The 24309-nt window shown below is 37.8% G+C and overlaps 1 protein-coding gene across 4 annotated transcripts in view; it reads right to left on the minus strand.

Moving 5' to 3' along the window:
- LOC142342601 (dynein beta chain, ciliary-like) overlaps positions 1 to 24309 on the minus strand; it is a 300993-nt gene that overhangs the window by 10801 nt on the left and 265883 nt on the right. For all 4 annotated transcript variants that reach the window (XM_075393992.1, XM_075393990.1, XM_075393991.1 and 1 more), the window contains 8 exons: positions 20428 to 20693; positions 12235 to 12446; positions 11359 to 11458; positions 10401 to 10646; positions 7306 to 7506; positions 6624 to 6803; positions 5874 to 6027; positions 2338 to 2454 (listed from right to left, as the gene is read on the minus strand). In XM_075393992.1, coding sequence (XP_075250107.1) covers positions 2338 to 2454; positions 5874 to 6027; positions 6624 to 6803; positions 7306 to 7506; positions 10401 to 10646; positions 11359 to 11458; positions 12235 to 12446; positions 20428 to 20693 — 1476 coding nt within the window. The remainder of the gene's footprint in view (positions 1 to 2337; positions 2455 to 5873; positions 6028 to 6623; positions 6804 to 7305; positions 7507 to 10400; positions 10647 to 11358; positions 11459 to 12234; positions 12447 to 20427; positions 20694 to 24309) is intronic.

Genomic DNA, 24309 nt, shown 5'->3' on the forward strand with positions numbered 1-24309 from the left:
CGCTTCAATATTGGTTTGGTGTTGCTTCCCGATTCGTGGATGCGGACGAACGGAAATAAAAGAGAAAAAACTGTAACTAAACTCAAAATAAATTGAACTTTTCGAGTTATGAGAAAACTATGCTAGACCGTAAAGTTCGACCCATAAAAAGATTTTAAATCAACTTTAGCTAGGATGGTGAGCCGCGATATAGTCAATACCGCCTCAATGTTACTAGAAAAAGTCATGAAATTGTTTGTCATGTGACATTCACCTCAGACGATTTTTCATTTGTCCTCAATAAAAAAAAACAGAATAATAATCTACGCAAAATTTGCTTATTTTCATTCAAAATTAAAAAAACCTTAAAGAAAGCAAACTTTGAACCTGACAGTGAATGTGATCAATATAGAGACGGTATCAGAAGTAAAAAAACATAGCAGGACAAGTCCTGACGTACAATTCAAAGAATTTTCATTGACTAAACAGAAAACTAGACCTAGAACGGACTATGAATGGATTGGAAAAACTGTTTAAATAAAAATCCAATCCAAAAAATCGAAAAAACAGTAAAAATCAAAGTGAAATTGCCGCATGTGAACAAAAAACCACCACCGATAAAGCGAATTTTTGTTCAAACACCGTATTCTCACTCTACTTTAAAATTAGAGCGATAAAATTTCACGCGGCAAAACCACTCGCTTTTTCGCTCCATTTCCTGTTTCGGCGTGACCAAAATCACTACTCCAATTTGACTTCAAAAATCATGAAAATGTGTGAACAGATCTTAAAAAAAAAGACAGCGCCCCAATACAATTCAAATTCTTTGAATTGTAAAAAATAGATCTTTTCTGTTGCTGCAATTCATTGCATGTTACAGCCTTCGTCACAAAGTACAAGCCACTACAGAGTTAATTATTATGTATCTGTAGGCTTTAAATATGGGTTTCAAATGAAAGGTATTCACTAAGCTGGAGGGCACTGAGAAAAAAGATCCAAGCAGTGACTAGTAACAAAAGAAATGGTAAAAAAACAGTGACACTCTCTCAAGGTTGACCCGAACTACATCAAATCTAAACTAAATCAACGATTCAAACCACAGCAGTTCGTTTAATGACATCAAGCATAAAAACAGAGTGTCACAAAAAACGACGACAAAAATTAATTGAATTATACTAGTCTAGAACTTAAACTAACATCTACTAAAGGGTGGTAATTTTGTACTCTGTATTCTCAGTTAGAATCACATGATTTCTCTCTCAAACTTTCACCACAACCAAAAGTTCCTATCAGAGTCAAGAGAACGAACAATCTGCAACTCAAAAATAACGGGCTGACCACTAAAAACTTATCTTTGATACCATATCAAAGACCACACAAAAAACCAAACAAGGTCTCAAATGACGTATTTTGGCTCGCATATTGAGCACAATGTGACAATTTGATTTCCTTTTGAATGAAAAACGTTTTTTTAGAAAGCAGATCATACAGCTTACCATTTGTGATAATGGAGTGAAAAACATTCATTTTGTAGCAGTTTTTCAATTTTTTACTGAATCTTAGAAATCATTTGCAAGGACATTTATGGTGTCTTAGTTACCATACCCAAGACAATAATGAATTCCTATATACCATTTTCAAGATCATAAAACTTACTATTTGTGATAATGGAGTGAAGAGCATCTTTTGGTTGAAATTTTTAAATTTTTTGCTGAATCTGAGAAACCATTTCCGAGGTCATATATGGCGTCTTACATACCTTATCCAAAACCATAATGATTTCTTCGATACCATATCCATGATAATAAAATATTCGATCTGTGAGAAAATCATCAAAAACGTGCTGCTCTGCTTAAACTACCTTTTATATGTAAAATCTTGAAAAACATACGCAAGATCATATATGGCGTCTTAGAAACCATAGCAAGATCATACAAGAACTTTTGCCTGGAGTTGAATGGAACCATATATGATCTTAGATCTAGTATGTAAGAAGGGTGTGGTAGAGACCTATGGCAATTTTTCCGCAAAATTGTGGTGGAAACTTAAAGCCAGCAATCATGTAATTATCTACAAGTGAATCCACAACACACAATCATCACCCCCTTTAGGAGACGTTAAAGTCTTTGCATAAGTCAAAGTTCTAGAATATGATTATAATTTTTGTTACATTTTGATTAAACACACTCTCCAGATTGCGTTACTTTCCAAAACCTTCCAAAACCTTTTTAAAACCTTTCAGAAGCTAGCTCTCAACTAGGCATTGTAAACACTTTCGTACAATGAATAAAGCCAACAGATGGGCGACGAAGTATAATCGTGGGTACTTCGAATAAGGTGTGTATGTTCATCACGTACCTTTGAGGTACATGACAGGCATGGAGGGTGTTAGTTCCTTGATTCTGGACTCCATAATACACCCATGTTGCATGTCCCATCTCGCACCCTCCATCATCACACTGTTCACATACGCACCTGGGAACAGAGTATCTTTGAAAAATGTTAGACATTAATTTGCTACACCTAATTTTAAGTGAAAAAACAGGGTAAATTAATCAATCTTGGCACTTTTTAAATCACTGTTATACATGTCAGTTCAACTTTCATTTTAGTTAATTTTATTTATTCGATGTCCCAATAAGCGAAAAAAACCCTCGGATTCCTCTCTTTCAGTCTTAAGTATCAAAACATAATGCATAAATATCGGGCCAATAGCACGGAAACTTGCGAAAGCCCCGTGATGACTGTAGCTTATTTAGAGAGGAGGTTTCAGACATAAAGTCACTGACGTCGGACAAATTGATGTCGGACAAAAAACGTAATGTATTTCAAGGGCTGTAGCGTAGATAAACTTTTGATTACGGGAGCAAAAACATCCCCACAAGGAGGCTTTCGAACCCTCGACCTCCAAATTCTTCGACAGAACAATTCACTGCTTGGCAATAATACCCTTGTGCTTTCCAATGCTACAATGTCTTTTACTTTAGCAACAAACTTTACTTCAATGGGCTTCAATTAATTATATGAGCCGCTTGTTACAAACCATTATAACGAAGTACATGCCAAAAAAAGTAATGTTGGAGCATTTTCTCGTGTTCTTCAGTAAACATTGACATAAAAGAGTTCAGCTTTTAAAATTGTAATTGAGACAACTATAAGTACAACAAGAACCAAAAAACTATATCCCGAACAAACTAATAGCGAAAAAAGGAAAGGGTCAGGCAAAACTTGCTGGACAAAACATACTCAGTAGGAAATCGGAAAATGCGCACGGTCTCATTAAATTCAGCAGCCATCAAAACAGATATATCAAATATAAAATAGGAAAACATAACCAACTACCGTCGGGCGAACTGCTCTCAAACGACCGGCAAGCGGTTGGCTTCGTCAGTAGCTAGCCAAGGTTTAATGAGGCTAGCTTTGGATTAATTGAAGGGGAGTAAGGTGAGCGCAGCGGGGGCGCAAAAGTTGATTGGGGGAGATGTGGGGGCGTGGGTGGGTGGGGGTGCGGAATTAATTTCTAAGAACCGCCGTTCACACCATAAGTATAGGTCTCCAAAACAGTTTGTATAAGTCTCTAAACATTTAAGAAATTTGCAATTATTTTAAAAAATTGCTTAAATTTGTGACATTAAAATCTTTAAAAACGTTCCATTACATCTATAAACTATGCAGTAACATATCAGCAAACGCTAGAGGAGCTCCTTGGCTTTTGAGAGCAAGAAAACTTGAAAAACCTCAAAAAAAATTTTAAAAAACTTGAAAAAATTGCAAGTTTTATTTTAAGAATTTGATAAAACTTGTAATATTATAAAAATGAAAACTAATCCATGACTAACAAAAACTTTCCAGTTACTTATTATCAAACCCTAATGCAGGTGTTTTGGCATTTGAGGCTCAAAAACACTGAATAATGGCTAAAAATATCAAAAACATTAAAAAAATGCCAAAAATTGCAACAAATACTAAAATTAATGACGTTAAAATCTTTAAAGACATTCCACTACATCTGGAAATTATACGGTCACCTATTGTTAAAAGCTGAGGGAAATCCGTGGCTCAAAAGGCTGAAGAAACTTAAAAAAAACGACAAAAATTTTCAAAAAATTTGAGAAAAAGCAAGTTTTATCAAAAAATTGCTGAAACTTGTGACATTAAAAAGTTGAAACTACTCCATGGCCAAAAAAATTGTCAGTAACTTTTATCAAGCCTCTAAGGAGGTTTTCTGGCCCCTGGGTTTAGAAAGACCTGAATAAGGAAAAATAAATGTCAAAAAATGAAAATTAAATGTCAAAAAATGAAAGAAGCAGTAACATACTATTAAAACCTAGAGGCGGTTCCATGACACCAAGGGCTAATGAAAATTTTTAAAAAATCAAAATTCTCAAAAAGCTTAAAAAATGTGCAAAAAAGTATAAATTTGCTTGTTTTTAGCGAGCGGCCAGTAGCTCGAAACTAGGGGGGGGTGCTCCGAGGCTGATGGGGGCAACATTGGAGTGGTGGTAACAGCGCGGGGGCAATAGGGGGGGTCAACAGTGGAGGGGTCTTCAATCTCTAGGAACCGCCCTTCGCACCGTAAGTATAAGTCTCCAAAACAGTTTGAGCTGAAACAGAGCTCAAAGGCTCTAAGAGCACTTAATGCCCGTTGGGCGCTATGTTAGAGGGGTGATGATCGTTGGATAATGGTTGTAGTTTTAGGAGTTGTTGTGAAGTGGGCTGAAGACTAAGCGTTTACGACCGAATTAGGGGGCTGGGGTGCGGGAAGGTTAGATGAGGTTGTGAAAGGGCAAGTAAGACTGTTAGGGAGTTAAGGCTTCAAAACATAACACTATAAACCTTGAACCAATCAGCAGATACCAAGTGTACAAAATAAAAAATTCACTTTTCTTTCAGTATTAATTTTCAGTATTAATTAAGTGTTAAAAACAATTCAAAAATCCAAAAACAACACTAAAGAGCAACTAGTGAATAAATATCGTTCAGCTGAAAAACAACCACAGAAAACCAATACTCTTCTTCGGATAGTTGAAAAAAATACGCGGCCAGAGAAGAAAAGGCGAGATTCGGGAACAGCCAAAAGACACGCTGTTAATGTGGACCTAAGCAGAGATCCACGTAGAAGAAAATGTAGCTGTGATACAATCCTACTTGAGTCATAAGAGGCTGCTGTCTTTCACTCATTTGAGCGACAATGAGAATATACAGGCTCTATACTCAAAAGACTTGGAACTATTGCCTGAAAGACCCCAAAATTTAATCAAAGGTTCTATGTCAAACTTTTAACCGGAAACCCAATTCTTGTTAATAAATTTTGTCAAGCGCTGTATTGATTGCATTTCAATGAATTAAACTTTCTCTATGAGAGTATGTGTTCCAAGTTTTCACTGATTTCAGTTAATAAGAGCAAACGGAGTTTTGAATGAGGTAACTCAAATGCCCAAATGCCGCCGGGTGCAGCAAAGATCTAATACTTTAACCCTAATTTGTCTAAATAGAGGATTAAATCAAATAAGGGAACAGTTATAAATTTAAACCATCAAAAAATTTTATCAATCCTTTATTTAATGTAACGTCCAGCAGCGAAAACACGTCAAACAACACGCTTATTAATCTTAAGTGTAAAAAAAATATACAAAATATTTTGGATCACACAGAAACTATTGTGAAAAAGATTAATCTGATTGACAGGAAACCAATGACAAATATACCAACAGAAACAGAACTTTATTAACCGCCAAGCCAAGATTTTCTCATATGTAACATTTATTTAAGTGTCTGCATTTTGATGTTGCTGTAGTGTCCCCCCCCCCCTGAAAAAGGACCGCTATATTTAAAACTGCTTTGGGACCTTAACCATTGCGAAACTTTCCAATTGTATGTTTTCACAACTCTACCTTCGCGAGGAGGAGCATTAAAGTCTTCTTTGTTCTTCTTGGTGACGTCACAATTCAGCTCCATCTTATCCAGGGGCCAGTCGTTCTTCCTGGCTGTCTGTTGCATAATGGCTGTCAGAAAAGACTGGGGATTGAACAGTCCACCCATCCACACCTGCCATACACAAGACGAAAATATGCTCTCGAAGATTCTGGTTTTAAAAACGAGGACTCGTAACTGCGTCGACCAAAATGCTATGACTTTTTTTTAAAAAACTTTATAATAATGCAGTGAAGTACTGAAATTTTTGTACGAAATGCGCCGGAAAAAAGGCTGGAATTTGATTGTTGTACGAAATGTGATAAAGATGTGCTGAATTTATAAAGTTTTAGTGCATGTAGATCATTTGAGAATTTCAGTTCAGTTCTTCCTTTCAGAGCATTCAAAGCATTTCTTATTAAAAAATGCGCTGAAACGGTTCTGGAATCTCGATCCCAAAAAAAAATTCAAAAAGCGGCCCCATAAAGAACGCCAACATTGTCAGGTCAACCGGTGAATCAAGCAGAAGATCTACCAAGATACATTTTTCATATATGCTCTAAAAATTAATCATTAACAGAAAAAAAACGTTGTGAGAATCGGCTAACAAAAATTTTGTTTCCATTAAGGCACGGAAGTAGTTTCTCGTGGTATTACATTGCTTTCGGTATATCTGAACCCTCTGATAGCAATTGTATACTTCTAAAAGATTTTTTTTCATTCTATCTAACACTAGGAGGCAAGTTGAAGTCGACAGCCCACATTTCCAGCTCACGTGATCTCTGTAGCAGGTCATTGAACCATGCACCCAGACCTAGACTGCTTGGGTATCTCTGCCAGGTGTCTGGGACCTTGTCTAGATAAAGACTGTTCATCAAATCCTCCATGGCTGATGAGATGGTCAGTTCACCCTGGATATCGAAAAATTATATAATATTAGTCAATAGAAAATATAATTAATAAGAATAATATAATATAAAAAATAATTTGTTTCTGCGTAATCGCAGCGGAGCAGCATTAGGCTTCAGTAGCCTGTTCTCAGCTGTCCTTTTCTTCTATTATTCCCCACATCTCAGACTGTTCATTTAGTGAGCATGCATGCTCTTTTTTGGTGACTATGGCCACTTGTCTTTGCATCTGAGACTTTCACGTGGTACCATTATTGCAGCCAACATTGGTCAGGCTATGGCCAACCAGACAGCTTCACGGAGGCAGGGGATCGAACTGTCGATAAATGGTGTGTTAATCACACACCTTAGCTCTCGGCTATCACGCCACCATAAAATCGGTCTTCAAACTAGGATTTTTGTTTAAAACAAAAAATTATTAAAGCTTTCCTTCAGATTTTTGTCGGTTTCTGTTCGGTATTATAGACTAGGGTATCAACAATTAGTGCTACAACAGTTTGCCCACCTTTAACCCTAGCAGTAACTCCTTAGTTGACCTGTCAATCTCCCCCATCAATTCATTCACCCTCTCACACTCTTGGAGGCACACCACTTCATAAGGACTCCTCTGCTGTTGCCCCCCATCTGTAGTGTCACGTGACATCAACTCACTCATTTTGAAACCCTCTGGAATCCTCTCCGAGATGTCATCAATTATTCGGTATACCTGTTTTGCACAAGCTCAGTGAAACGACGTCACAGATCTTGCAAAGACATGTAAGAACAAACTTGCAAGATCTTGTTAAGTTCTATGTTTTAATGATAAATCTTGACACGTCTGTATAAAAATCTTGGGAAAACGGCTACTTTTTTAAGCACCCGCAGAGATCTCCTAAGTGACGTCTTCTCACAATAATTATTGTTTAGACTAATTGACAGTTCCAGGTGACATCACATATGAATATATTCTATTCTCCCTATCCCAGGTTAGTAGACAACAAATTTCAACGCCCCTATCGGGCTTGTCCTTTTAAAATTCAAATTGCATAACAACCCAGCTGACCTCAAATGGCTACCTCACTTAAGAAATCCGGTCAAAAAACGTTTTTACAAAAAAAAATGTTTACAATATTTAAGCGTAAATCTCATCAACTTTATGAGATGACCTTTTAATGCCATTTAAGAAACTGACCGTATTTTTTGTGTCATATTTTTAAAAACAATGAGTGTTATTGAAATAGAAGTCTCAATTTTATTCATTGTTTTCAACAAGATGAGACAAAACTCGCTACATTATAAAAAAATATATGCCCTTCTGCAAAGCACTATACAAAAGTATGTCTTATTCAAAGCATTATTAGAAAAGATTTTTTTATCTATGAAAGGCCACTACCAGCAAGAAAAAGATCATTTGGTATTCTCATTTTGCGATATGGTTATTAGTCCGCCACGGCTTTCAACACTGTTCCGAAAAAACTGTCAATTTACAAAAAAAACTGTTTGAAAAGTCTAAAAAAGGTCAAATAAACAAAGTACGAGAAAAAAGTAAAACTTTGCTTTTGATAACGGTTGAAATTATTCGAACAGGACAAAAAAAATTGGGAGCGCTATAACAACCGCCTGGAGTTGCTGACGCGGCTATTAAAAATCAAACAAACCCACCTTTTTACTGACTGTGAATCTTTTAAGACCTTGCAAGCCTATGCGGCATGGTGAAAGATTTTCTTATAAACTCTGGAAGATTTTGAATTTAATTAATTTAATTAATTTACGTTTACTGATCCTGCTAGCTACTTATCCATCAAATATAACCGAGAAAGATTAGTGCATCACAACGCAGCTTGCAGTGAGCTGTATAAACTAAATGAAGTGAATAAACATCAAATATCTTTTTCAAAACGATGGAAGGTAAGTGGAAAAAAATTTAAATGTAAATACTAACATAGATTACTTATTATTTTTTAAGTTTTCAAATTAAAGATTTTAATGTAAACGAATGATTTAAAAAATAACGATAGATATGACGCACATGATGCACGGCAGTAAATTGCTTTAACTGAACACGTCAAATTACCAAATAAAAATTGGATTGATAAAAAACATAGCCGCCGTTGATTCCAATAAGCATGATTGGGATTGAAAGAATAGATATTGAAAAAAAAAAAAGATTTTTGTGCAAAAACATTTTTTAAGTCCGATTAATTTTGATGGCATTTCGTAGTTGAACATACCTCTGTTTCTTAGAAAGAGGCTACAGGGGCTGCTATCGTAACCAATAAGCATTAGAGATGTTAACTAAGATTTATACGAACGACGTTCAAATAGCGGGCATCTAAAATTGTGCTTTATGGGTTCATCCCGTTTCTATTTCTGACTTCAATTTTTTATACTGACTCTGATTGAGAGAAGAGAGAAACTAGCCTAAGGAAGTCAAAAATATTTCACGTAAAATGTTGAAAAAGCGGCAAAATGAGGTAAAGCGAAACATTTTTTGTTCGACGAAGTAAAAAACATACCAGGACAAGTCCTGACGTACATTTCAAAGAATTTTCATTGACTAAAAAACTAGACCTGGAATGAACTATGAATGGATTGGGAAAATCATTTAGAAAACAAGGTGATCCAAAAAATCGAAAAAAATAGTAAAAACCAAAGTGCCGCATTGGAACAAAAAACCACTAGCGAGAAAGCGAATTTTTGTTCAAACGCCGTTTTCTCTTTCTACTTTAAAATTAGAGCGAAAAAAATTTCACGCCGCAAAACCACTCGCTTTTTCGCTCCACTTCCTGTTTCGGCGTGACCGAAATCACCACTCCAATTTGACTTCAAAAATCATGAAAATGTGTGAACAGATCTTAAAAAAAACAGCGCCCCAATACAATTTATCAATAAAAATCAAGTAATCGAAAATTGTATTTGTGTAAACCTAAAAAAATCAAAAAATTTCAAAGACCAAATTGAAGTTTCTGAGGATTTCTTCAGTTTGCGTCAGCATTGCTAAACAGTAACAGTTTGTATTCTGCTAATTGAACACATATTTTAGAACAAAAATTTGGATATCTGATTTTTTTTGAACTTCGTCTCTTGAAAACACAAAAAATTGCATCTGATGAAACTGTGCAGATTGAAAGCCAATGGTCAATTAGTGTTGCAATTCATCTGTTTTCGTCAAAATCCTTCAAAATCTGCAATTCAAGTTTTTAAATAATTTTGCGAGCTAACATGCAGTCTTGGCAAGGTACGTTTTGGTACCACTTTGGTACATAATTACTATCTCCTAAACAGTTTCGGTGAATAGCACACCTAGAGATTAGTGAGCCATAAGGCTCTAAGAGAACCTTATACGCTCCGGGTTTTTCTTGTTTATCCCGTTTTTGGGGACAAAAAGTGAAAAGGTCAGATAAAGAAACAATCACACGAAAGGTTGGTTTGAAAAAACGCATCAACAACCAGCAGGTCTAATAGGTACCAACTTTTGTTTGAGAGCACTTGAAAATCTATCCTGACATCCCGGGCCAAGAATTTTCGTAACATCCATCAAAAATAACGGGAAATAGGGTATTGAGTGAAAAATAGAAATTTCACACGTTAGTTATCCCTTGATAACAATATCAGACTCACAATTTCCTCTCTGGACTGTCCCTCGGAGCTACCCTGGGAACTCGTATCCCGAGGCTGCAATTCCAGCACAATCCCAAACAGGGACTCCGCGGCAGTGGTGAGGAACCCAATCTCAGCATTGATATGCAACCCATAGAGTGCTGGGCTCTCTTGAGGAAGACAGTCGTCAATGTAGGAGTGATATGCCTCGTAGTCCATATTTCCAGGCACTTGGAATCCGGGTGCCAGGGTTAGGTCCCCGTCCAGCTAAAAGGGTCACTCGCTCTCATTTCCCCACATTAATTTCCACTCTTACGCTGTTACGCTAACGTTGGTCAGCAATCCACCTAATCCGCTGAGTACTTACGTTTTTACTTACGCTACTTACGTCAGAAACAAAGACCTTTGTTTTGTATTTGAAAACATGTTTGTCTATCAAGTAGCTCCAAAATTGCGAGATTTCAAATGCGATTAGCTAAAATTCGAAATATACTGGATGGTCCAAACAAAATTGCAGAGTTTTGATTTCAGTTCAAACTTATAAAAGTCTGGAAAATGGCCTGGTCAGTCGGATCATAGGTGGAGTCGAGCTCACCCGGATTACATGCAAAATTTCTAAGACACAGAAGCCTAATTTGCCCTAGCGGTATCAGAGGATAAAGTTTGAAAACTCAAGCTCGTAGATGTGTGACTCTCAAGTAGCCCGACGCTTTTTGAAGTTCTCATTTTGAAATCTAAAAAGCTTTGAGAGGTCTCATTAAGTGTTGGTGTAACAACCCAACTGTGGTATTTGCTAACTCCATATACTGCTAAAGAATTAGATCTTAGAGGACTCGAACCTACTATCTTCAAAACCGGGGCCAGGTGTGCTACCGTTGCACCAAGGCTCTGCTGAAGTAGCAACTTTGTTAGCTTGATATAGCACAAGCTGGGTTATTACATTTGAATCATTTAGTTATGGTTAGTTATGTTTAGTAACCTGTTCTGGTCCCATGTACTCTTCCAAGTATGTCCTGCACAGTCTTCTGTCCCAGTCGTCTGTTATGTGTCCTCCGTACATTATCTCACCAAACAGGTATCTAGTCACATGAATATGAGTTCTGTCAAACGATCTCAAACCCGGGTCGAGAAAATATCGAAAAAATATGTAAGATAAGCGGTGAAAAGTTAGTATTTTCACCGCAAATTTCGTACATAATTTTGCGGTGTAATGCGGTGAATGCGGTGAAATTATGTAAGTTCCCCGCTAGAGTAAGCGGTGATCTTACAAAAATTTACCACAATTCACCGCTAAAATTTGTTATCATAAAAATGCTTTGAAGAATAAAACGTTCTGATGTATTGCAACCACCCCCACCCCCACCCTCGTAAAAAATTCTAGATGAGAGGTGGACTTATGAAAAGACTCCGTGGTCCACAAAAAATGGGTTTTTGTTAATAAATGCGTTGAGTCAATATCTTTAAGTTTTTGGACTATTTTGTCTGGTACTGTTTTGTCCGGACGAGATACATTTTTGCCATCTTCTGTCAAACGATCTCAAATTAGCCCACCTTAATTTTGTTCTCACGCACAGAAATAAAATCTTAGACATTTCACATTGCATACAAAAATACATAATACATGAAAAACGTCGATAATATATTTTTGTATTTGCTTCGAGAGCAAATAGGAGAAGCGAGTTTTGAAAACAAAAATATTTTATAAAGTGTAAAAAGTTTTTAAAAAGGTTTTAAAAGTTTGAAAAAAGTTTAAAAATATTTTCACTATATTAAAATAATTTTGAAAAAAGAATATTTAAAAAAATATATCTAACAAAAATATTAAAAAATAATGTTGGGTTAAAAAAACCATTACCTCAAATCTTCCCAAGGCACCTTCTGATTGGCCTCTAGATAGCTGTTGAGTATCATGGCACATATGGTGAGATCTCCAGTACTGAAGGGGTAGTTCCTATTCCATCCAATACTCCCAAACTTCTTCCTTTCATTCACAACTGCGTGGAAGTAACACAGGGAAAACAAGATACTCTTGAACTCTGTCTCCTTCGAACAAGACTCCATCGTTTCCTAAACAAACATGCAAATAAAAAACTGTCCATTGTTGGGTTATGGACTTTCGCAAGCGGAATAAAAAGCGTTTTTAACTAAGTAAAAGAATTAATTTCTCAAATAATGAGAGAATAACAAAATGATATTTTACAGTAGAATTTAGAGATTTACAGGAGAGATCTGATTATTAGATCAAGACGGTGATTTGAATTTGGGGATGAAAAAGGACTCAAAAATCAGCTGAATATATACCCATTATCAGTGTGAAAAAGTCAAGATACAAAACTAATCTTAGCACCGTGATTTATAGTGGGGGTCGCAAGGGTTACCCAATATGGTTTGCTTCTGCAAATCAGTCTCAAAAGGAACCATAAATGGAATGCATTTGCACTTTTCTAAGAATTCATTCACACTTCCGGAGATATCATCATCATTTAATACATGCTGGGAAGATTTTACATCACTTAATCTAACTCTAATAATAGTTATCTGGATTCACCAATTTGAATTGAATATTGATTCTCAGCACCATTTCTTGACGATTCATTTATATAATTTCTTTGATCGAAGTCATATTGCTTGTCTTTCTAATCTGGTAAGTCAAACTTTCTTTCTAATTCTCACTAAGTTTAAGACTATAGTTTGATCGATATTCTAACACCCCCACTCAGACTTGAGCTGATTGCGTAGAGTCGGTTCCCATCAAAACTGCTCTGAATGTTTCCACTTTCGAAACGGGTAAGGACTTTGTGAAGATGTCCGCTGCCATTTTGTCTGTAGGAACGTATTGAATTGAAATAGTCCCATCCTCCGTCTTGTCCCGGATGAAGTGAAACTTTGTTTCGATGTGCTTGCTCCTTTTGTGCATGACTGAGTTTTGGCAAAGTCTGATACAACTTTGGTTGTCTTCTCCAATTGCTATTGGACGTTTCTGTTGGATGCCAAAATCCTCTAGAAGTTGTTTCAGGTAGAGTGCTTCCTGAACTGCTGCTGCCATGCCCTGATATTCTGCTTCTGATGAAGAAAGAGCAACTGTGGCCTGCTTCTTGACACCCCAGCTGAGTGCTGCGCCACGTCCGTTGAGCTTGAAGTAATAGCCCGTTGTTGATTTTCTGTCGTTCACGTCTCCAGACCACTTTCCCCCACTAAATCATAACTTTCCCCCACTAAATCACTTTCCCCCCAATAAATCAAATTCCCCCCACTAAATCATAACTAGCCTCTTTTGTGTAAGTAAGTTTTAAATCTTTTGAACCTTGAAGATATCGCCTAAGTCGTTTTCCGCACATCCAGTGTTGATTGGTAGGTGCATTCATGTGTCTGGACAGAATGTTGACTGGGAACATGATGTCTGGCCTCGTCTGTTTGGCCAGATACAGAAGTGATCCAACCAAGCTTCTGTAGATCCTCTGGTCCACTTCTTCGTCTCCGTTCTGTGCTGTCTGAAGTTTCAAATTCAAATCAGCTGGAGTTGTTGAGGGTTTGCATTGATCCATTTGCAACCGCTCAAGCATTGTTTCTATGTAGCGTTCTTGGTCGACTGTGACTTTGCCCTCTTCTCGTTTGATTCTTAGACCCAGAAACCAGTGTAGTCTCTCTCTGTCTTCCATGTGAAAGGTTGCTTCTAGTGCCTTCTTGACATCAGAGACCACTGTCATACTTCTTGATGCTACTATGATGTCGTCAACCCAGACCAAGATGAAGGTGTGATCCTCTGCCTCTGATCTTGCAAACAAAGCAAACAAAGAGTGATCGTTCCTGCTTCGCTGATAGCTGAAGTAGAATCCTGAATGTCTCTGGCTTACAGGTAGGCGCAAAAGTCTCAAAGTAGTCCAGTCCTTCCACTTGTTTGAAGCCTTTCGCCACATAGCGCGCTTTGTATTTGTTCACTTGACCACTGGGTCCCAATTTCACATTGTAGACCCATTTGCCCGGTATGACGTCCCTGTCTGTGGGTGGTCTCACTAGGTTCCAAGTCTCGTTGTCTTGGAGTGCCTTGACCTCGTCATTCATTGCCCGGTGCCACTGGTCGCAATCGTCACCTTGCTTGGCTTCGTAGACTGTTTTGGGTTCCACATAGTCGCCCTCAGTCACAGCAAGATGGGTCCTGACTTCTCCAAAAAATTGCGGAACATTCCTTGCTCGTGTCCCTCGTCTGGGCTCTGCTCTGTCCGCGTGTTCCACTGCATCTTCATTGAAGCCAACTGTCTCTAACTGTGAGAAGTCTTCTGTGTCACTGTCTTCCAATGACTCTGAGTCTCTGTAACTCCCTCTTGTTGCAGTAGATCCTTCATTTAGTGCTGTTTCTCCAACATCTGAGGCCTCTGATCTCAGTGTTGTTTCTTGAGTATTCACGCTCCCTGCGTCATGCCACTCCTCCTTTATTGCAGTAGATGTGTCCAGTCGTTCTCTGTTGTCATCATCTTGATGACCATCTTCTGGGTGCCAGATTCCCAGTTCCGACCCATCATCTAGTAGGTCAGCCATTTCTTTGTTGTCAGGGATTGAACCCACTTCAGACTGCTTGATGATCACATCTCGAACTGCCATCACCTTGCGTGTGTTGGGTATGTACACCAGGTATCCGTTTTCTCCTTCAGTGTAACCAACAAACTTTCCTTCCAGTGCCTTGGGTTCAAGTTTGCTGACTTCTCTGTCCCTCTTCCTCGTGAAGACTGTGCAACCAAAAATAGATAATTTACTAATTGAAAGCTTAGATTTCATACCTCTCATCAGCTCTGCTGGGCATTTTTCTTCTCCTCGTCTCACAACCAAGTTTCTGATCCTTGCTGCGTGAAGAATTGCTGCTCCCCACATCATCTTGGGAAGTCCTGAGTCAATGAGCAAACATCTTGCCATCTCCAGCAGTGTCCTGTTGCAAACCCATTCTGTTGTGGCGTCTCTGGTATGGTCTTTTCCTGTAGATTGCCTGCATCTAAGCAGTACGTCTTGAACTGCTCTGAGAGAAACTCCTTCGCATTGTCTTGCCTCAGCTTCTTGGGCGTCCCCACACTGAGAACAAACTTCTTCAGGCTGGCCAGTGCTTCACTCTTTGCCTTAAGCAAGTCCACAAACAGGAACTTCGTGTACTGGTCTGCAAACACTATGCAGAACCGGAACCCTGACAGTGACTCTACTCTGAAAGGTCCCATCACGTCTGTGAACACCCTCTCCAGCTTCTCTTCTTCTTGGGTCTCTGCCACTCTTGGTACTGGAGTCTTTGTGATCTTGGCCAATGCACACACATTGCATACATCATCGAGTTCCCCCACTGTCTCTGGTGCATTCCTGACCACATCCGCTTGATTCAAATGACCCAATCGTCTGTGCCATTTCCTTGCACTGTCAAGTTTCACGCTGTTGGAACTCATCTTGAATTCTAGAACGCTGCAGGGTAAGTAAAACAAATTATTTTCTTGTGTTAGTTTTACCCAAGTTCCCTTCTGGAGTTTCATGCACCTGTTTCCTCTCTCCTTGCATCTTGAGACTGATAGGAGGTTTGAAGAATAGTCCGGCACACACAGAACATTTTTGAGTTCGCATTGGAATTCCCCTTTGTTTGAGGGTATGCTGATCCTCACACAGCCTCTGCCCACCACTCTGGAAGCCTCTCCATTGGGATTTCTGACCACTGATTGAATGGGCACAAAGTCCAGGAGCGCATCGATGTTCGTCACTATGTGATCTGTACAACCACTGTCCACTAGCATGCCTGCTGTCTTCCACTGGGTAAGAGCTGCCCAGCATTCCTCGTCTGGTGTAGCCAATGTTGGACCCATTGCCACTGACTCGTGTTTGCCTCCATCTCTTTGTCTCTTGCATGCCCTGTCTAGGTGACCCTTCTCACTACACTTGCTGCATTGTGCTGTCTCCTTCTTCCTGCAGTCCTTGTCAAAGTGTCCAGGGATCCCACACACAAAGCAGTTTCCTTTCTTGGGTCCCTTCTTGAAGTCACGCTTCACTGCCAGTGCCACTGAACCACTTTGTCCCTTGTGTCTCTGCACCGTGCTCTCATGAAAGTTCTGCAGCCTTTTCCTCAACTCTGTGAAGTTCGTTGCCGGGTTGAAGCTTTCCTGTATAACAAAACTTTCACACCTCATTGGCAGACCGTTGAGGACCAAGGCGTTGAAGAGGGTCTCTGAGACTGCTTCCCCTGCTTCTTGTAGCCTTGTGAGCAACTCCTGTCCTCTGATGAAGAAGCTGTCCAAATCCTCAGAATCCTCGAGCTGCAGTCGAGCAACCTGTGCCACTAAAGTCACCACTGTCGGTGTCTCCGCACTCTGAAATCTCTCTTGCAAAAGCTTCCAAGCCTTTGCTCCATCTCCAATGCCATCATCTCCCACACAGTCATGTCTCATCAGCATGAGAGTTGTTGCATTTAGAGTCAGTGCCAGATGGCACCACACATTGTTCCGCTTCTCCTTGATGTCTGCAACTTCCTTCTCATATGCATCCTTCAGCACCTTGTGGTTCTTCTTATCATCATTGGTTGCCCCATTGGCCAGTGGCGCAGGCTCATTGGGTTGCTCCTCTGTCCCCAGTAGTGATTTGTAGAGTCCCTTCGTCTGCATCATCGCCACAAATCTTGTGCTCCAGATTGGAAAGTCCTGTGCCTTTCCTGTGTAGGTCAGCAGCTTCACTGTCTGTTGATCCATTGAAGTTTGAGCAGGCAAAACAGTTGTGAAAAGAAAAGGTACTAAGCTGAAAAGGATTATGACTGTCAACAACAAATTAGTTTTGTTTTGGAAATTAATTTTATGACTTAGAAAATTGCTGGGCCCATAACCTGTTGGGTTATGGACTTTCGCAAGCGGAATAAAAAGCGTTTTTAACTAAGTAAAAGAATTAATTTCTCAAATAATGAGAGAATAACAAAATGATATTTTACAGTAGAATTTAGAGATTTACAGGAGAGATCTGATTATTAGATCAAGACGGTGATTTGAATTTGGGGATGAAAAAGGACTCAAAAATCAGCTGAATATATACCCATTATCAGTGTGAAAAAGTCAAGATACAAAACTAATCTTAGCACCGTGATTTATAGTGGGGGTCGCAAGGGTTACCCAATATGGTTTGCTTCTGCAAATCAGTCGCAACAGGAACCATAAATGGAATGCATTTGCACTTTTCTAAGAATTCATTCACACTTCCGGAGATATCATCATCATTTAATACATGCTGGGAAGACTTTACATCACTTAATCTAACTCTAATAATAGTTATCTAGATTCACCAATTTGAATTGAATATTGATTCTCAGCACCATTTCTTGACGATTCATTTATAAAATTTCTTTGATGGAAGTCATATTGCTTGTCTTTCTAATCTGGTAAGTCAAACTTTCTTTCTAATTCTCACTAAGTTTAAAACTATAGTTTGATCGATATTCTAACATCCGTTACACAGGAAACACAGACTTTTAATACCACGGTCAAATTTGACCCAAAATGTAACTTAATTCCGTTTTGCTATGTTAATACATAGTACTTAATTTAAATTTTCGTAATTGGGATACATTCAACAGCTAGGCTAAGAGAAGCGGCATCCAGGCTACCAAGCACGTAGCCTGAACTCCGTTTTTGAACGTAACGCAATTCTTTTTTATCAAACTAAGTTTAAAAATTTTTGCGGTGAAATGTCGGGATTAAGGTAAATTTTACGATTGATAAATAAAATTAAACAATCTAATCTAAGAAATGCATTATTTGAAATATCAACGGAAAACCACTCTAAGAGAGCCGAAAAACATGTATGGCTCTAAAGTCACTCGCAACTTCGTTGAAGATTAGAAAACACTATACCAGCCATACTTGCCTGCCTATTGTGTAAACACTTCGTTGGATCTGAATTGACTGGTTTGAAATTGGCCGGCAAATAACCCTCATTGACCCCTACATACCAATTTGACAATCAGCTGGGTGAGAGAGAACAACCTAATGTAAATTTTGCATAAGATAAGCTTGACAGGAAGCTCTACTTGTTCAACGTATACTTGGCTAGAGAAATGAAGCCTTGAGGAACAAGAAAGAACGTGAGAACGGGTTATATGAGATGCCCAAGTTCGAGAGCTTCAGACCCGTTGGTGTAAATAGGCAGCACACTAGGCTTGCAAATAAGAGATGCTGGTTCAAATCCAGTAATGGTCCATTTTCACAGTAGTTGCGCCTGATTAGACCCCCTAACAGTTGAAATAATTAACTGTACTGAATTTGGTTTCTGCGTAAAAGTCACTCGAAAAGTCAAAAATGTCAAGCAAAAATTTTACATAAAAAATGACACACACGTTTACAATAATTGCTATGAACTTCGTTCAAGAGCAATTAAACATCAGAAAACTTTATATTGCGTTTTTTAACTTTGAGCCTTTAAAACATCACTTAACAAAAAGCTGTTTTTGAGTTTTGTTTTCCTGTTTCATTTCACAACTGCAGTCCAATTTGGGCAATTGCTTTCAATTTGGAAACTAATGACGTCGAACGCGGATGATGGTTGGGAAAATCTTGTAACCAACTTTTAAGAAAAAAAATTAACTAAATTCCGCTAAAAGAACTTCCTCAAGAGCATATGAGAGTTATTTGGTGTCCCGTTTTTGCACCCCTATTCATTTAGCTCCTATATTTTAATCCCGATTTGTAAAACCCTATATTATTTAACAACGCAATAACTTAAGCCCTAATTTGCTTCACCCCACTTTTAATACTCGTATAATTGAGGAAAATTATATCTAATTCAATTCTAATGAGTCCCATTAATAGAGATGAAATTCATCGGGTGGGGAAATTTCCGCGGTATTAATATATCATGTCCAAACATCATTACTTGCTCTTTTGATGAAAGCCAAATTATAACCACTGCCGAATTAGTTACTTCGTCTGGTATATTAAAACAATTAAAGGTGAATGAGAAGTTAATCGAACTCTTGAACATTTACTCTTTTATCGGATTCTGAAATGGTGATCAGAATGGGAACCTGAAAGGAAGGGTTCTCAATTGAACAAAATTTTACAGGAACGAAACTGATACTCATTTTTAGGGCGACTGCCAGTTTGTCTTCAAAGTGTATGTGATTGATTTCAGATTTTGTCACTTTAATTGTGATTTAGTACCTGCAATTTGACAATTTAATTTTTTTCTGCTCTTTTGTGAATTATTACTTACACCTAAAGAGAATTAGTAATATTTCGTACATGGGTATAATTACTCCCAATTGGAAGTTCATATTTGGAAGCGATTCGCATAATGAAATTGGCACTATGGGTATTAGACGTTATACAATCTAGAAGACACGCCAGATTAGCCGGCAGATTCCATCCGGAACACTTTAAAATAACAGAAATGAGGGGTCTAGGAAATAAACCCCCACGGAAATAAACCCCCACGGAAATAAACCCCCACTTTAGTATTAAAAAACTGCGCATTTGGTGCCTTTGGCCATGCCTTGCGGGCCATGGCCATGCCTCAGCGGCCCGTGGGACTTGATATAAAAGTATCACAACCGAACAAACTATCTGAACCAAAATTCAATTTTGAAATGGGGGTTTATTTCCGTGGGGGTTTATTTCTGTGGGGGTTTATTTCCTATCTAAAATGAAGTGGGGGGTTTTTTCCGCGGGGGGTTTCTTTCCGCAACCCGAAATGAGAGTCGTTTAATTTAATAGTACTATGACGCGCCTGCCAAACCATGATTGCGAAAAAATTAGAACGCGGCTGGCTATAGTTTTGTCACTCGCAAAATTTTACTGAGAAAACCGTAGTAAACTATTACACTGTCTGATAACAAAAAGAATTTACGAATTAGTACAAGCATATATATGAACTTTGATAAGCTTATATTTAAAAATAATCCTCATTTCCACCAAATTTCTGCAAAAACGATTATTTTATGGTGTCGGATTTATTTTAGTGCACTGTTTAGACAGTGCGATTATCTTCTGGTGTTTTTCTGACAAAGAATTAATTTTTTAAAAACTTTTTATAGTTTATAAAAAATACACACCTGTGAGAAATTGTCCATAGCCTTGTGCAAATTGGCACTGATCTTAGTCGGGGGTTCGTTCGTGATCTTAACACTGTCTTCTAATAAGCCCTGGGGTATAATGTGCATCTCGGGTGCGGGCGGAGGCTCGGCCGAGATGAAGACCCTGTAGTCCTTGTGGGGTTCTTCCTCCGGAGTGTCAGATGACTTTAGCTGGTTCATCATTTTCTCCAGCCGGGGTAGCCAGCCCGCTACTAAGTGAACGTTTTGCAGAATGACCCAGTGGCCTATAAAAGTTTGTTGTTTGTTTAAGTAGACAACTGTCCGAATTCATCTATCAAAAAAGTGCAAAAAAAATAAGATCTATTATTGACACCTGAGTTACTTGTTAAAATCTACATACAAAAACTCAGTAATGCAAATACTTTCTTGGTGGGGGCGGGCGCACAAACGGAAAAAAAACCCTTGACATTTTTTTATAAAAAGAACCGGACGGATTTGTCAAATTTTGATTGCACATTGGCGAAATAGATGTAGAATAGAATTCCGGTCCCTAAACTAATTATAGTAACTGAAACAGAATTGAGTTAACAGAGTTGCCGATGTATTTTTATAGAACTTAGTTGAAAAGTTTAACATCAAATTCTTGGAAAAATTAAAAAGCTTGCTTCACTTTGGTCTAGATGTTTTACAATTATCTACATTGATTATATAGCAGTAATGTTAGTAATGACGAGCTAGTAATGACGTACGTCACGCACAATAAACCAGTTAATGAGCGTCATACAAACTTTTTTTTTCAGAAAAAAAATCATACTTCGCCAGCTATGATATAGTATCTTCCATAAAACTGAAACAATAAAACGTTCGAAAACCTAAAAACATGGAACTGAGCATCAATGTTGTCACTTGAATGCCAACGTTTTTCCATTAATATATATTCATCAGTTTTCGAACTTTGACCTTTGAACTCTGTCCTGTGGTTTTCGAAACATTCACTTATTTCAACATGATCGCTATAAATGTTCAGGAAACCAGATGCAATTGCTTACCCCTTACCTTCATTCACAAAAACACAAAACACAGCTGAGAGAGAGCCAAAAAAATATCCACAGTTGACCAACTGATGTCCATTGCAACGAAAACGAAAAAAAGAATTTGATTTCCTTTTTTAAATTTGTCAGAATTTGTTTAAAATTGGTGAGCAGTTTCATTCAGATTACTCATGTATACAATTATAAGTTTTTAAACTGAACGCCATCGAAAATTATTACAAAAACTAGTTAGTATTCATTCTGGTAAAATTCTGCAACAGTGGGGGGGGGGGGGTGAAAACTGCGGGAGGGGGATCTTTGGCTGCACGGGGACCCTTAAGGCACGGGTGGGGATTTTTGAGGGGGGGGGGGGGGGGTTATGTGAGAGGCGAGACTAGTATGCTTAAAAGTTCTAAGAGAACTTAATGCCTGCTGGGCGCTACCTGGTTATCCCGTTTTTGAGGACGAAAAGTCAAATGGGTCAGACGAAAAATTGCATTAAAATACCAACTGGACTAATATAATTAATTAGATTCATAAAGAATTCAGAGTCTTTCAAAGATTCATACAATTTCCACGCAAAAGAATGCCAAAAATTGCTGTGAGTGACCCCTTGAATGATCCTAACAGTTTCATTGTGACCTCTGTTTTTGGGGTCACTATTAATTTGGATGTCTGCCGATGAAAACCAAAAAGCACTAATTTTTGCGGAAACTATTTAACATAGTTTTCAAAGAGTTCGAGTGTCATGCAATCAAAAAGTTATCTATTATTGGAAATTTTTTTAAACAAAAATCATAGAAATGAAAAATTAAGCGAACGTTCTGTTTTGCGGAGTGATGCAAGAAAAGTTATTATCTATAAGAACTCTAACTACAATGAAGTTTCACCATCGGTAAAACTTTAACGGTAGAGCTCACTCTGTTCAACCGAATTAACCTACAGAGTCATCCCTATCTTGCCGAGTTTGAAAAATCCCGCAGAGCAAGAATAATGTAAGGAAATTACGCACTTTTAAAAACCAAAAACCTCTATGGGCATTCAATAATTCAATGTGAAAAACACATCTGCAAGCATAGTGTAATACATACATATTACAATTCCATAGAAATAAGTAGCAATAACAAATCATCTAATAACACTAACAAAAATTTGCTCGAATGATTATTACTTATGTCTTGCACAAGACCTCTTACATCTTTAACAGGCCTCAACTGCAGACTGGCCCAACAAATAAATTCGCAAAATGACGAAAAAAAAACAAAAAATTGCAACATTTTAAGCTCAAAAACTCATAGAAATGACCTTTTAACCTTAAACTACGGCCTTCCCAGTAGCTTCACCACAATAACCACTTGAAAGACTACTAAATGCGGCTAAGGGCCTCTAAAGAAACTTAATGGGCGCTACCTGTTTATCCCGTTTTTTAGGACGAAAAATCAAATAGGTCAGACGAAATATTGGTCAATCAAAAAATCGCATAAAAAGACCAACCGGACTAATATAATTGCTGCAAACATCGCTTGCGAGCAATTAAATGAGAGCGAAATTATATTGAATTTAAAATCCGCGAGCACCATGATAATAAGCGTTTGAATAACTGATGACAACTTTTAAAAATATGCAAAAATTTCGAAAACTACGCCGTAATTTTATTGAATGTGGAAGTCAAACTCAATTGTGGAACCTAGAGAAAAGATAAAGGGACAAGGCCTTATAACAATACACTTGGTAAATGAGAGGATTTAAAGCAAAACTGAAGCAACTGGCCTTTATAACACTGCTTTATATGTTTATTCTATTTCAATTTCTGATTCATATTTCCCACATTGATTCTTTCACCAACGCTCTAATTAATTCCTCGCTATTGCTGAGGAACGTTTTTCATTAAACGCAAATTTTTCCCCGAAACCTTGAATCATGTCACATTCAAATAATAACCTTAAACATATTTACTTCTTAATACTATTCATTTTGATTGACTCGGCCAAAAGGTCAACCAAGACGTAAACAAAGAAACGGCCAATATCTAGAAGCTGATAACATCTTCTGTTTTAAAAACCCTCCACAATTTGAAACTTCAAAGCTGAGACCAGCCTGTGCAACGTAAATTTCATTAAATCATCAACTTTTTTTACTTTATACAAAAGAACAATAAAAACAATACATAGCGATTGTAATTCCCCTTCTGTTTAATCAAAAAGTACGAACAAAAAATTGCTAGATAACATTAAGCACAGTCAAACACCCATTATCTAAATAGCATCAAACACTTATGTCACTAAAAATGACCCATCTAAAGCTCAACTGCCTTTTCTTGGTGACACAACCAATAACATAAACCGACAAATGTCGGAATAATTGCTATTGAACGACAGGCGAGGCTATTTAATTCATGGTCTTTAGCATAGATCAATTTTTCTTTATGGGTGCAAAAAAACCTCGACCCCACCGGGATTCAAACCACTGACCTCCCTCTACATGGCAACACCCACTAACCACTGCTCTACGAGTCACTCAATTTTACTTTGCTGCAACTGATTTTATATTAGCAACAAGCTTTACTTCGGAGCACTAGAGATTAATCAAAAATGATGAACGAAAGAGTGAAAAAGTAATTTGAGAAGTCAAAGAATGTTCTAGAAGAAAAGCGCAAAATTGTCGAGCGAAAAATTTGAAAAAAAAGACACACACGTTTACAATAATTGCTATGAACTGCGTTCAAGAGCAATTAATAACGGTTAGTAAATAACTGCTGTGAAATACGCAAAAAACCAAAAAAAATTTTAAAACACTTGAAAATAGACAATTTGAATAACTTTAAAAATTTCAAGTCAGAAGGTCACTAAAAACCAAACTGAAGCCCAAT

Source organism: Convolutriloba macropyga, chromosome 7 (assembly GCF_964194025.1).
Source record: "Convolutriloba macropyga chromosome 7, txConMacr16.3, whole genome shotgun sequence".
NCBI classification, from domain to species: domain Eukaryota; kingdom Metazoa; phylum Xenacoelomorpha; order Acoela; family Convolutidae; genus Convolutriloba; species Convolutriloba macropyga.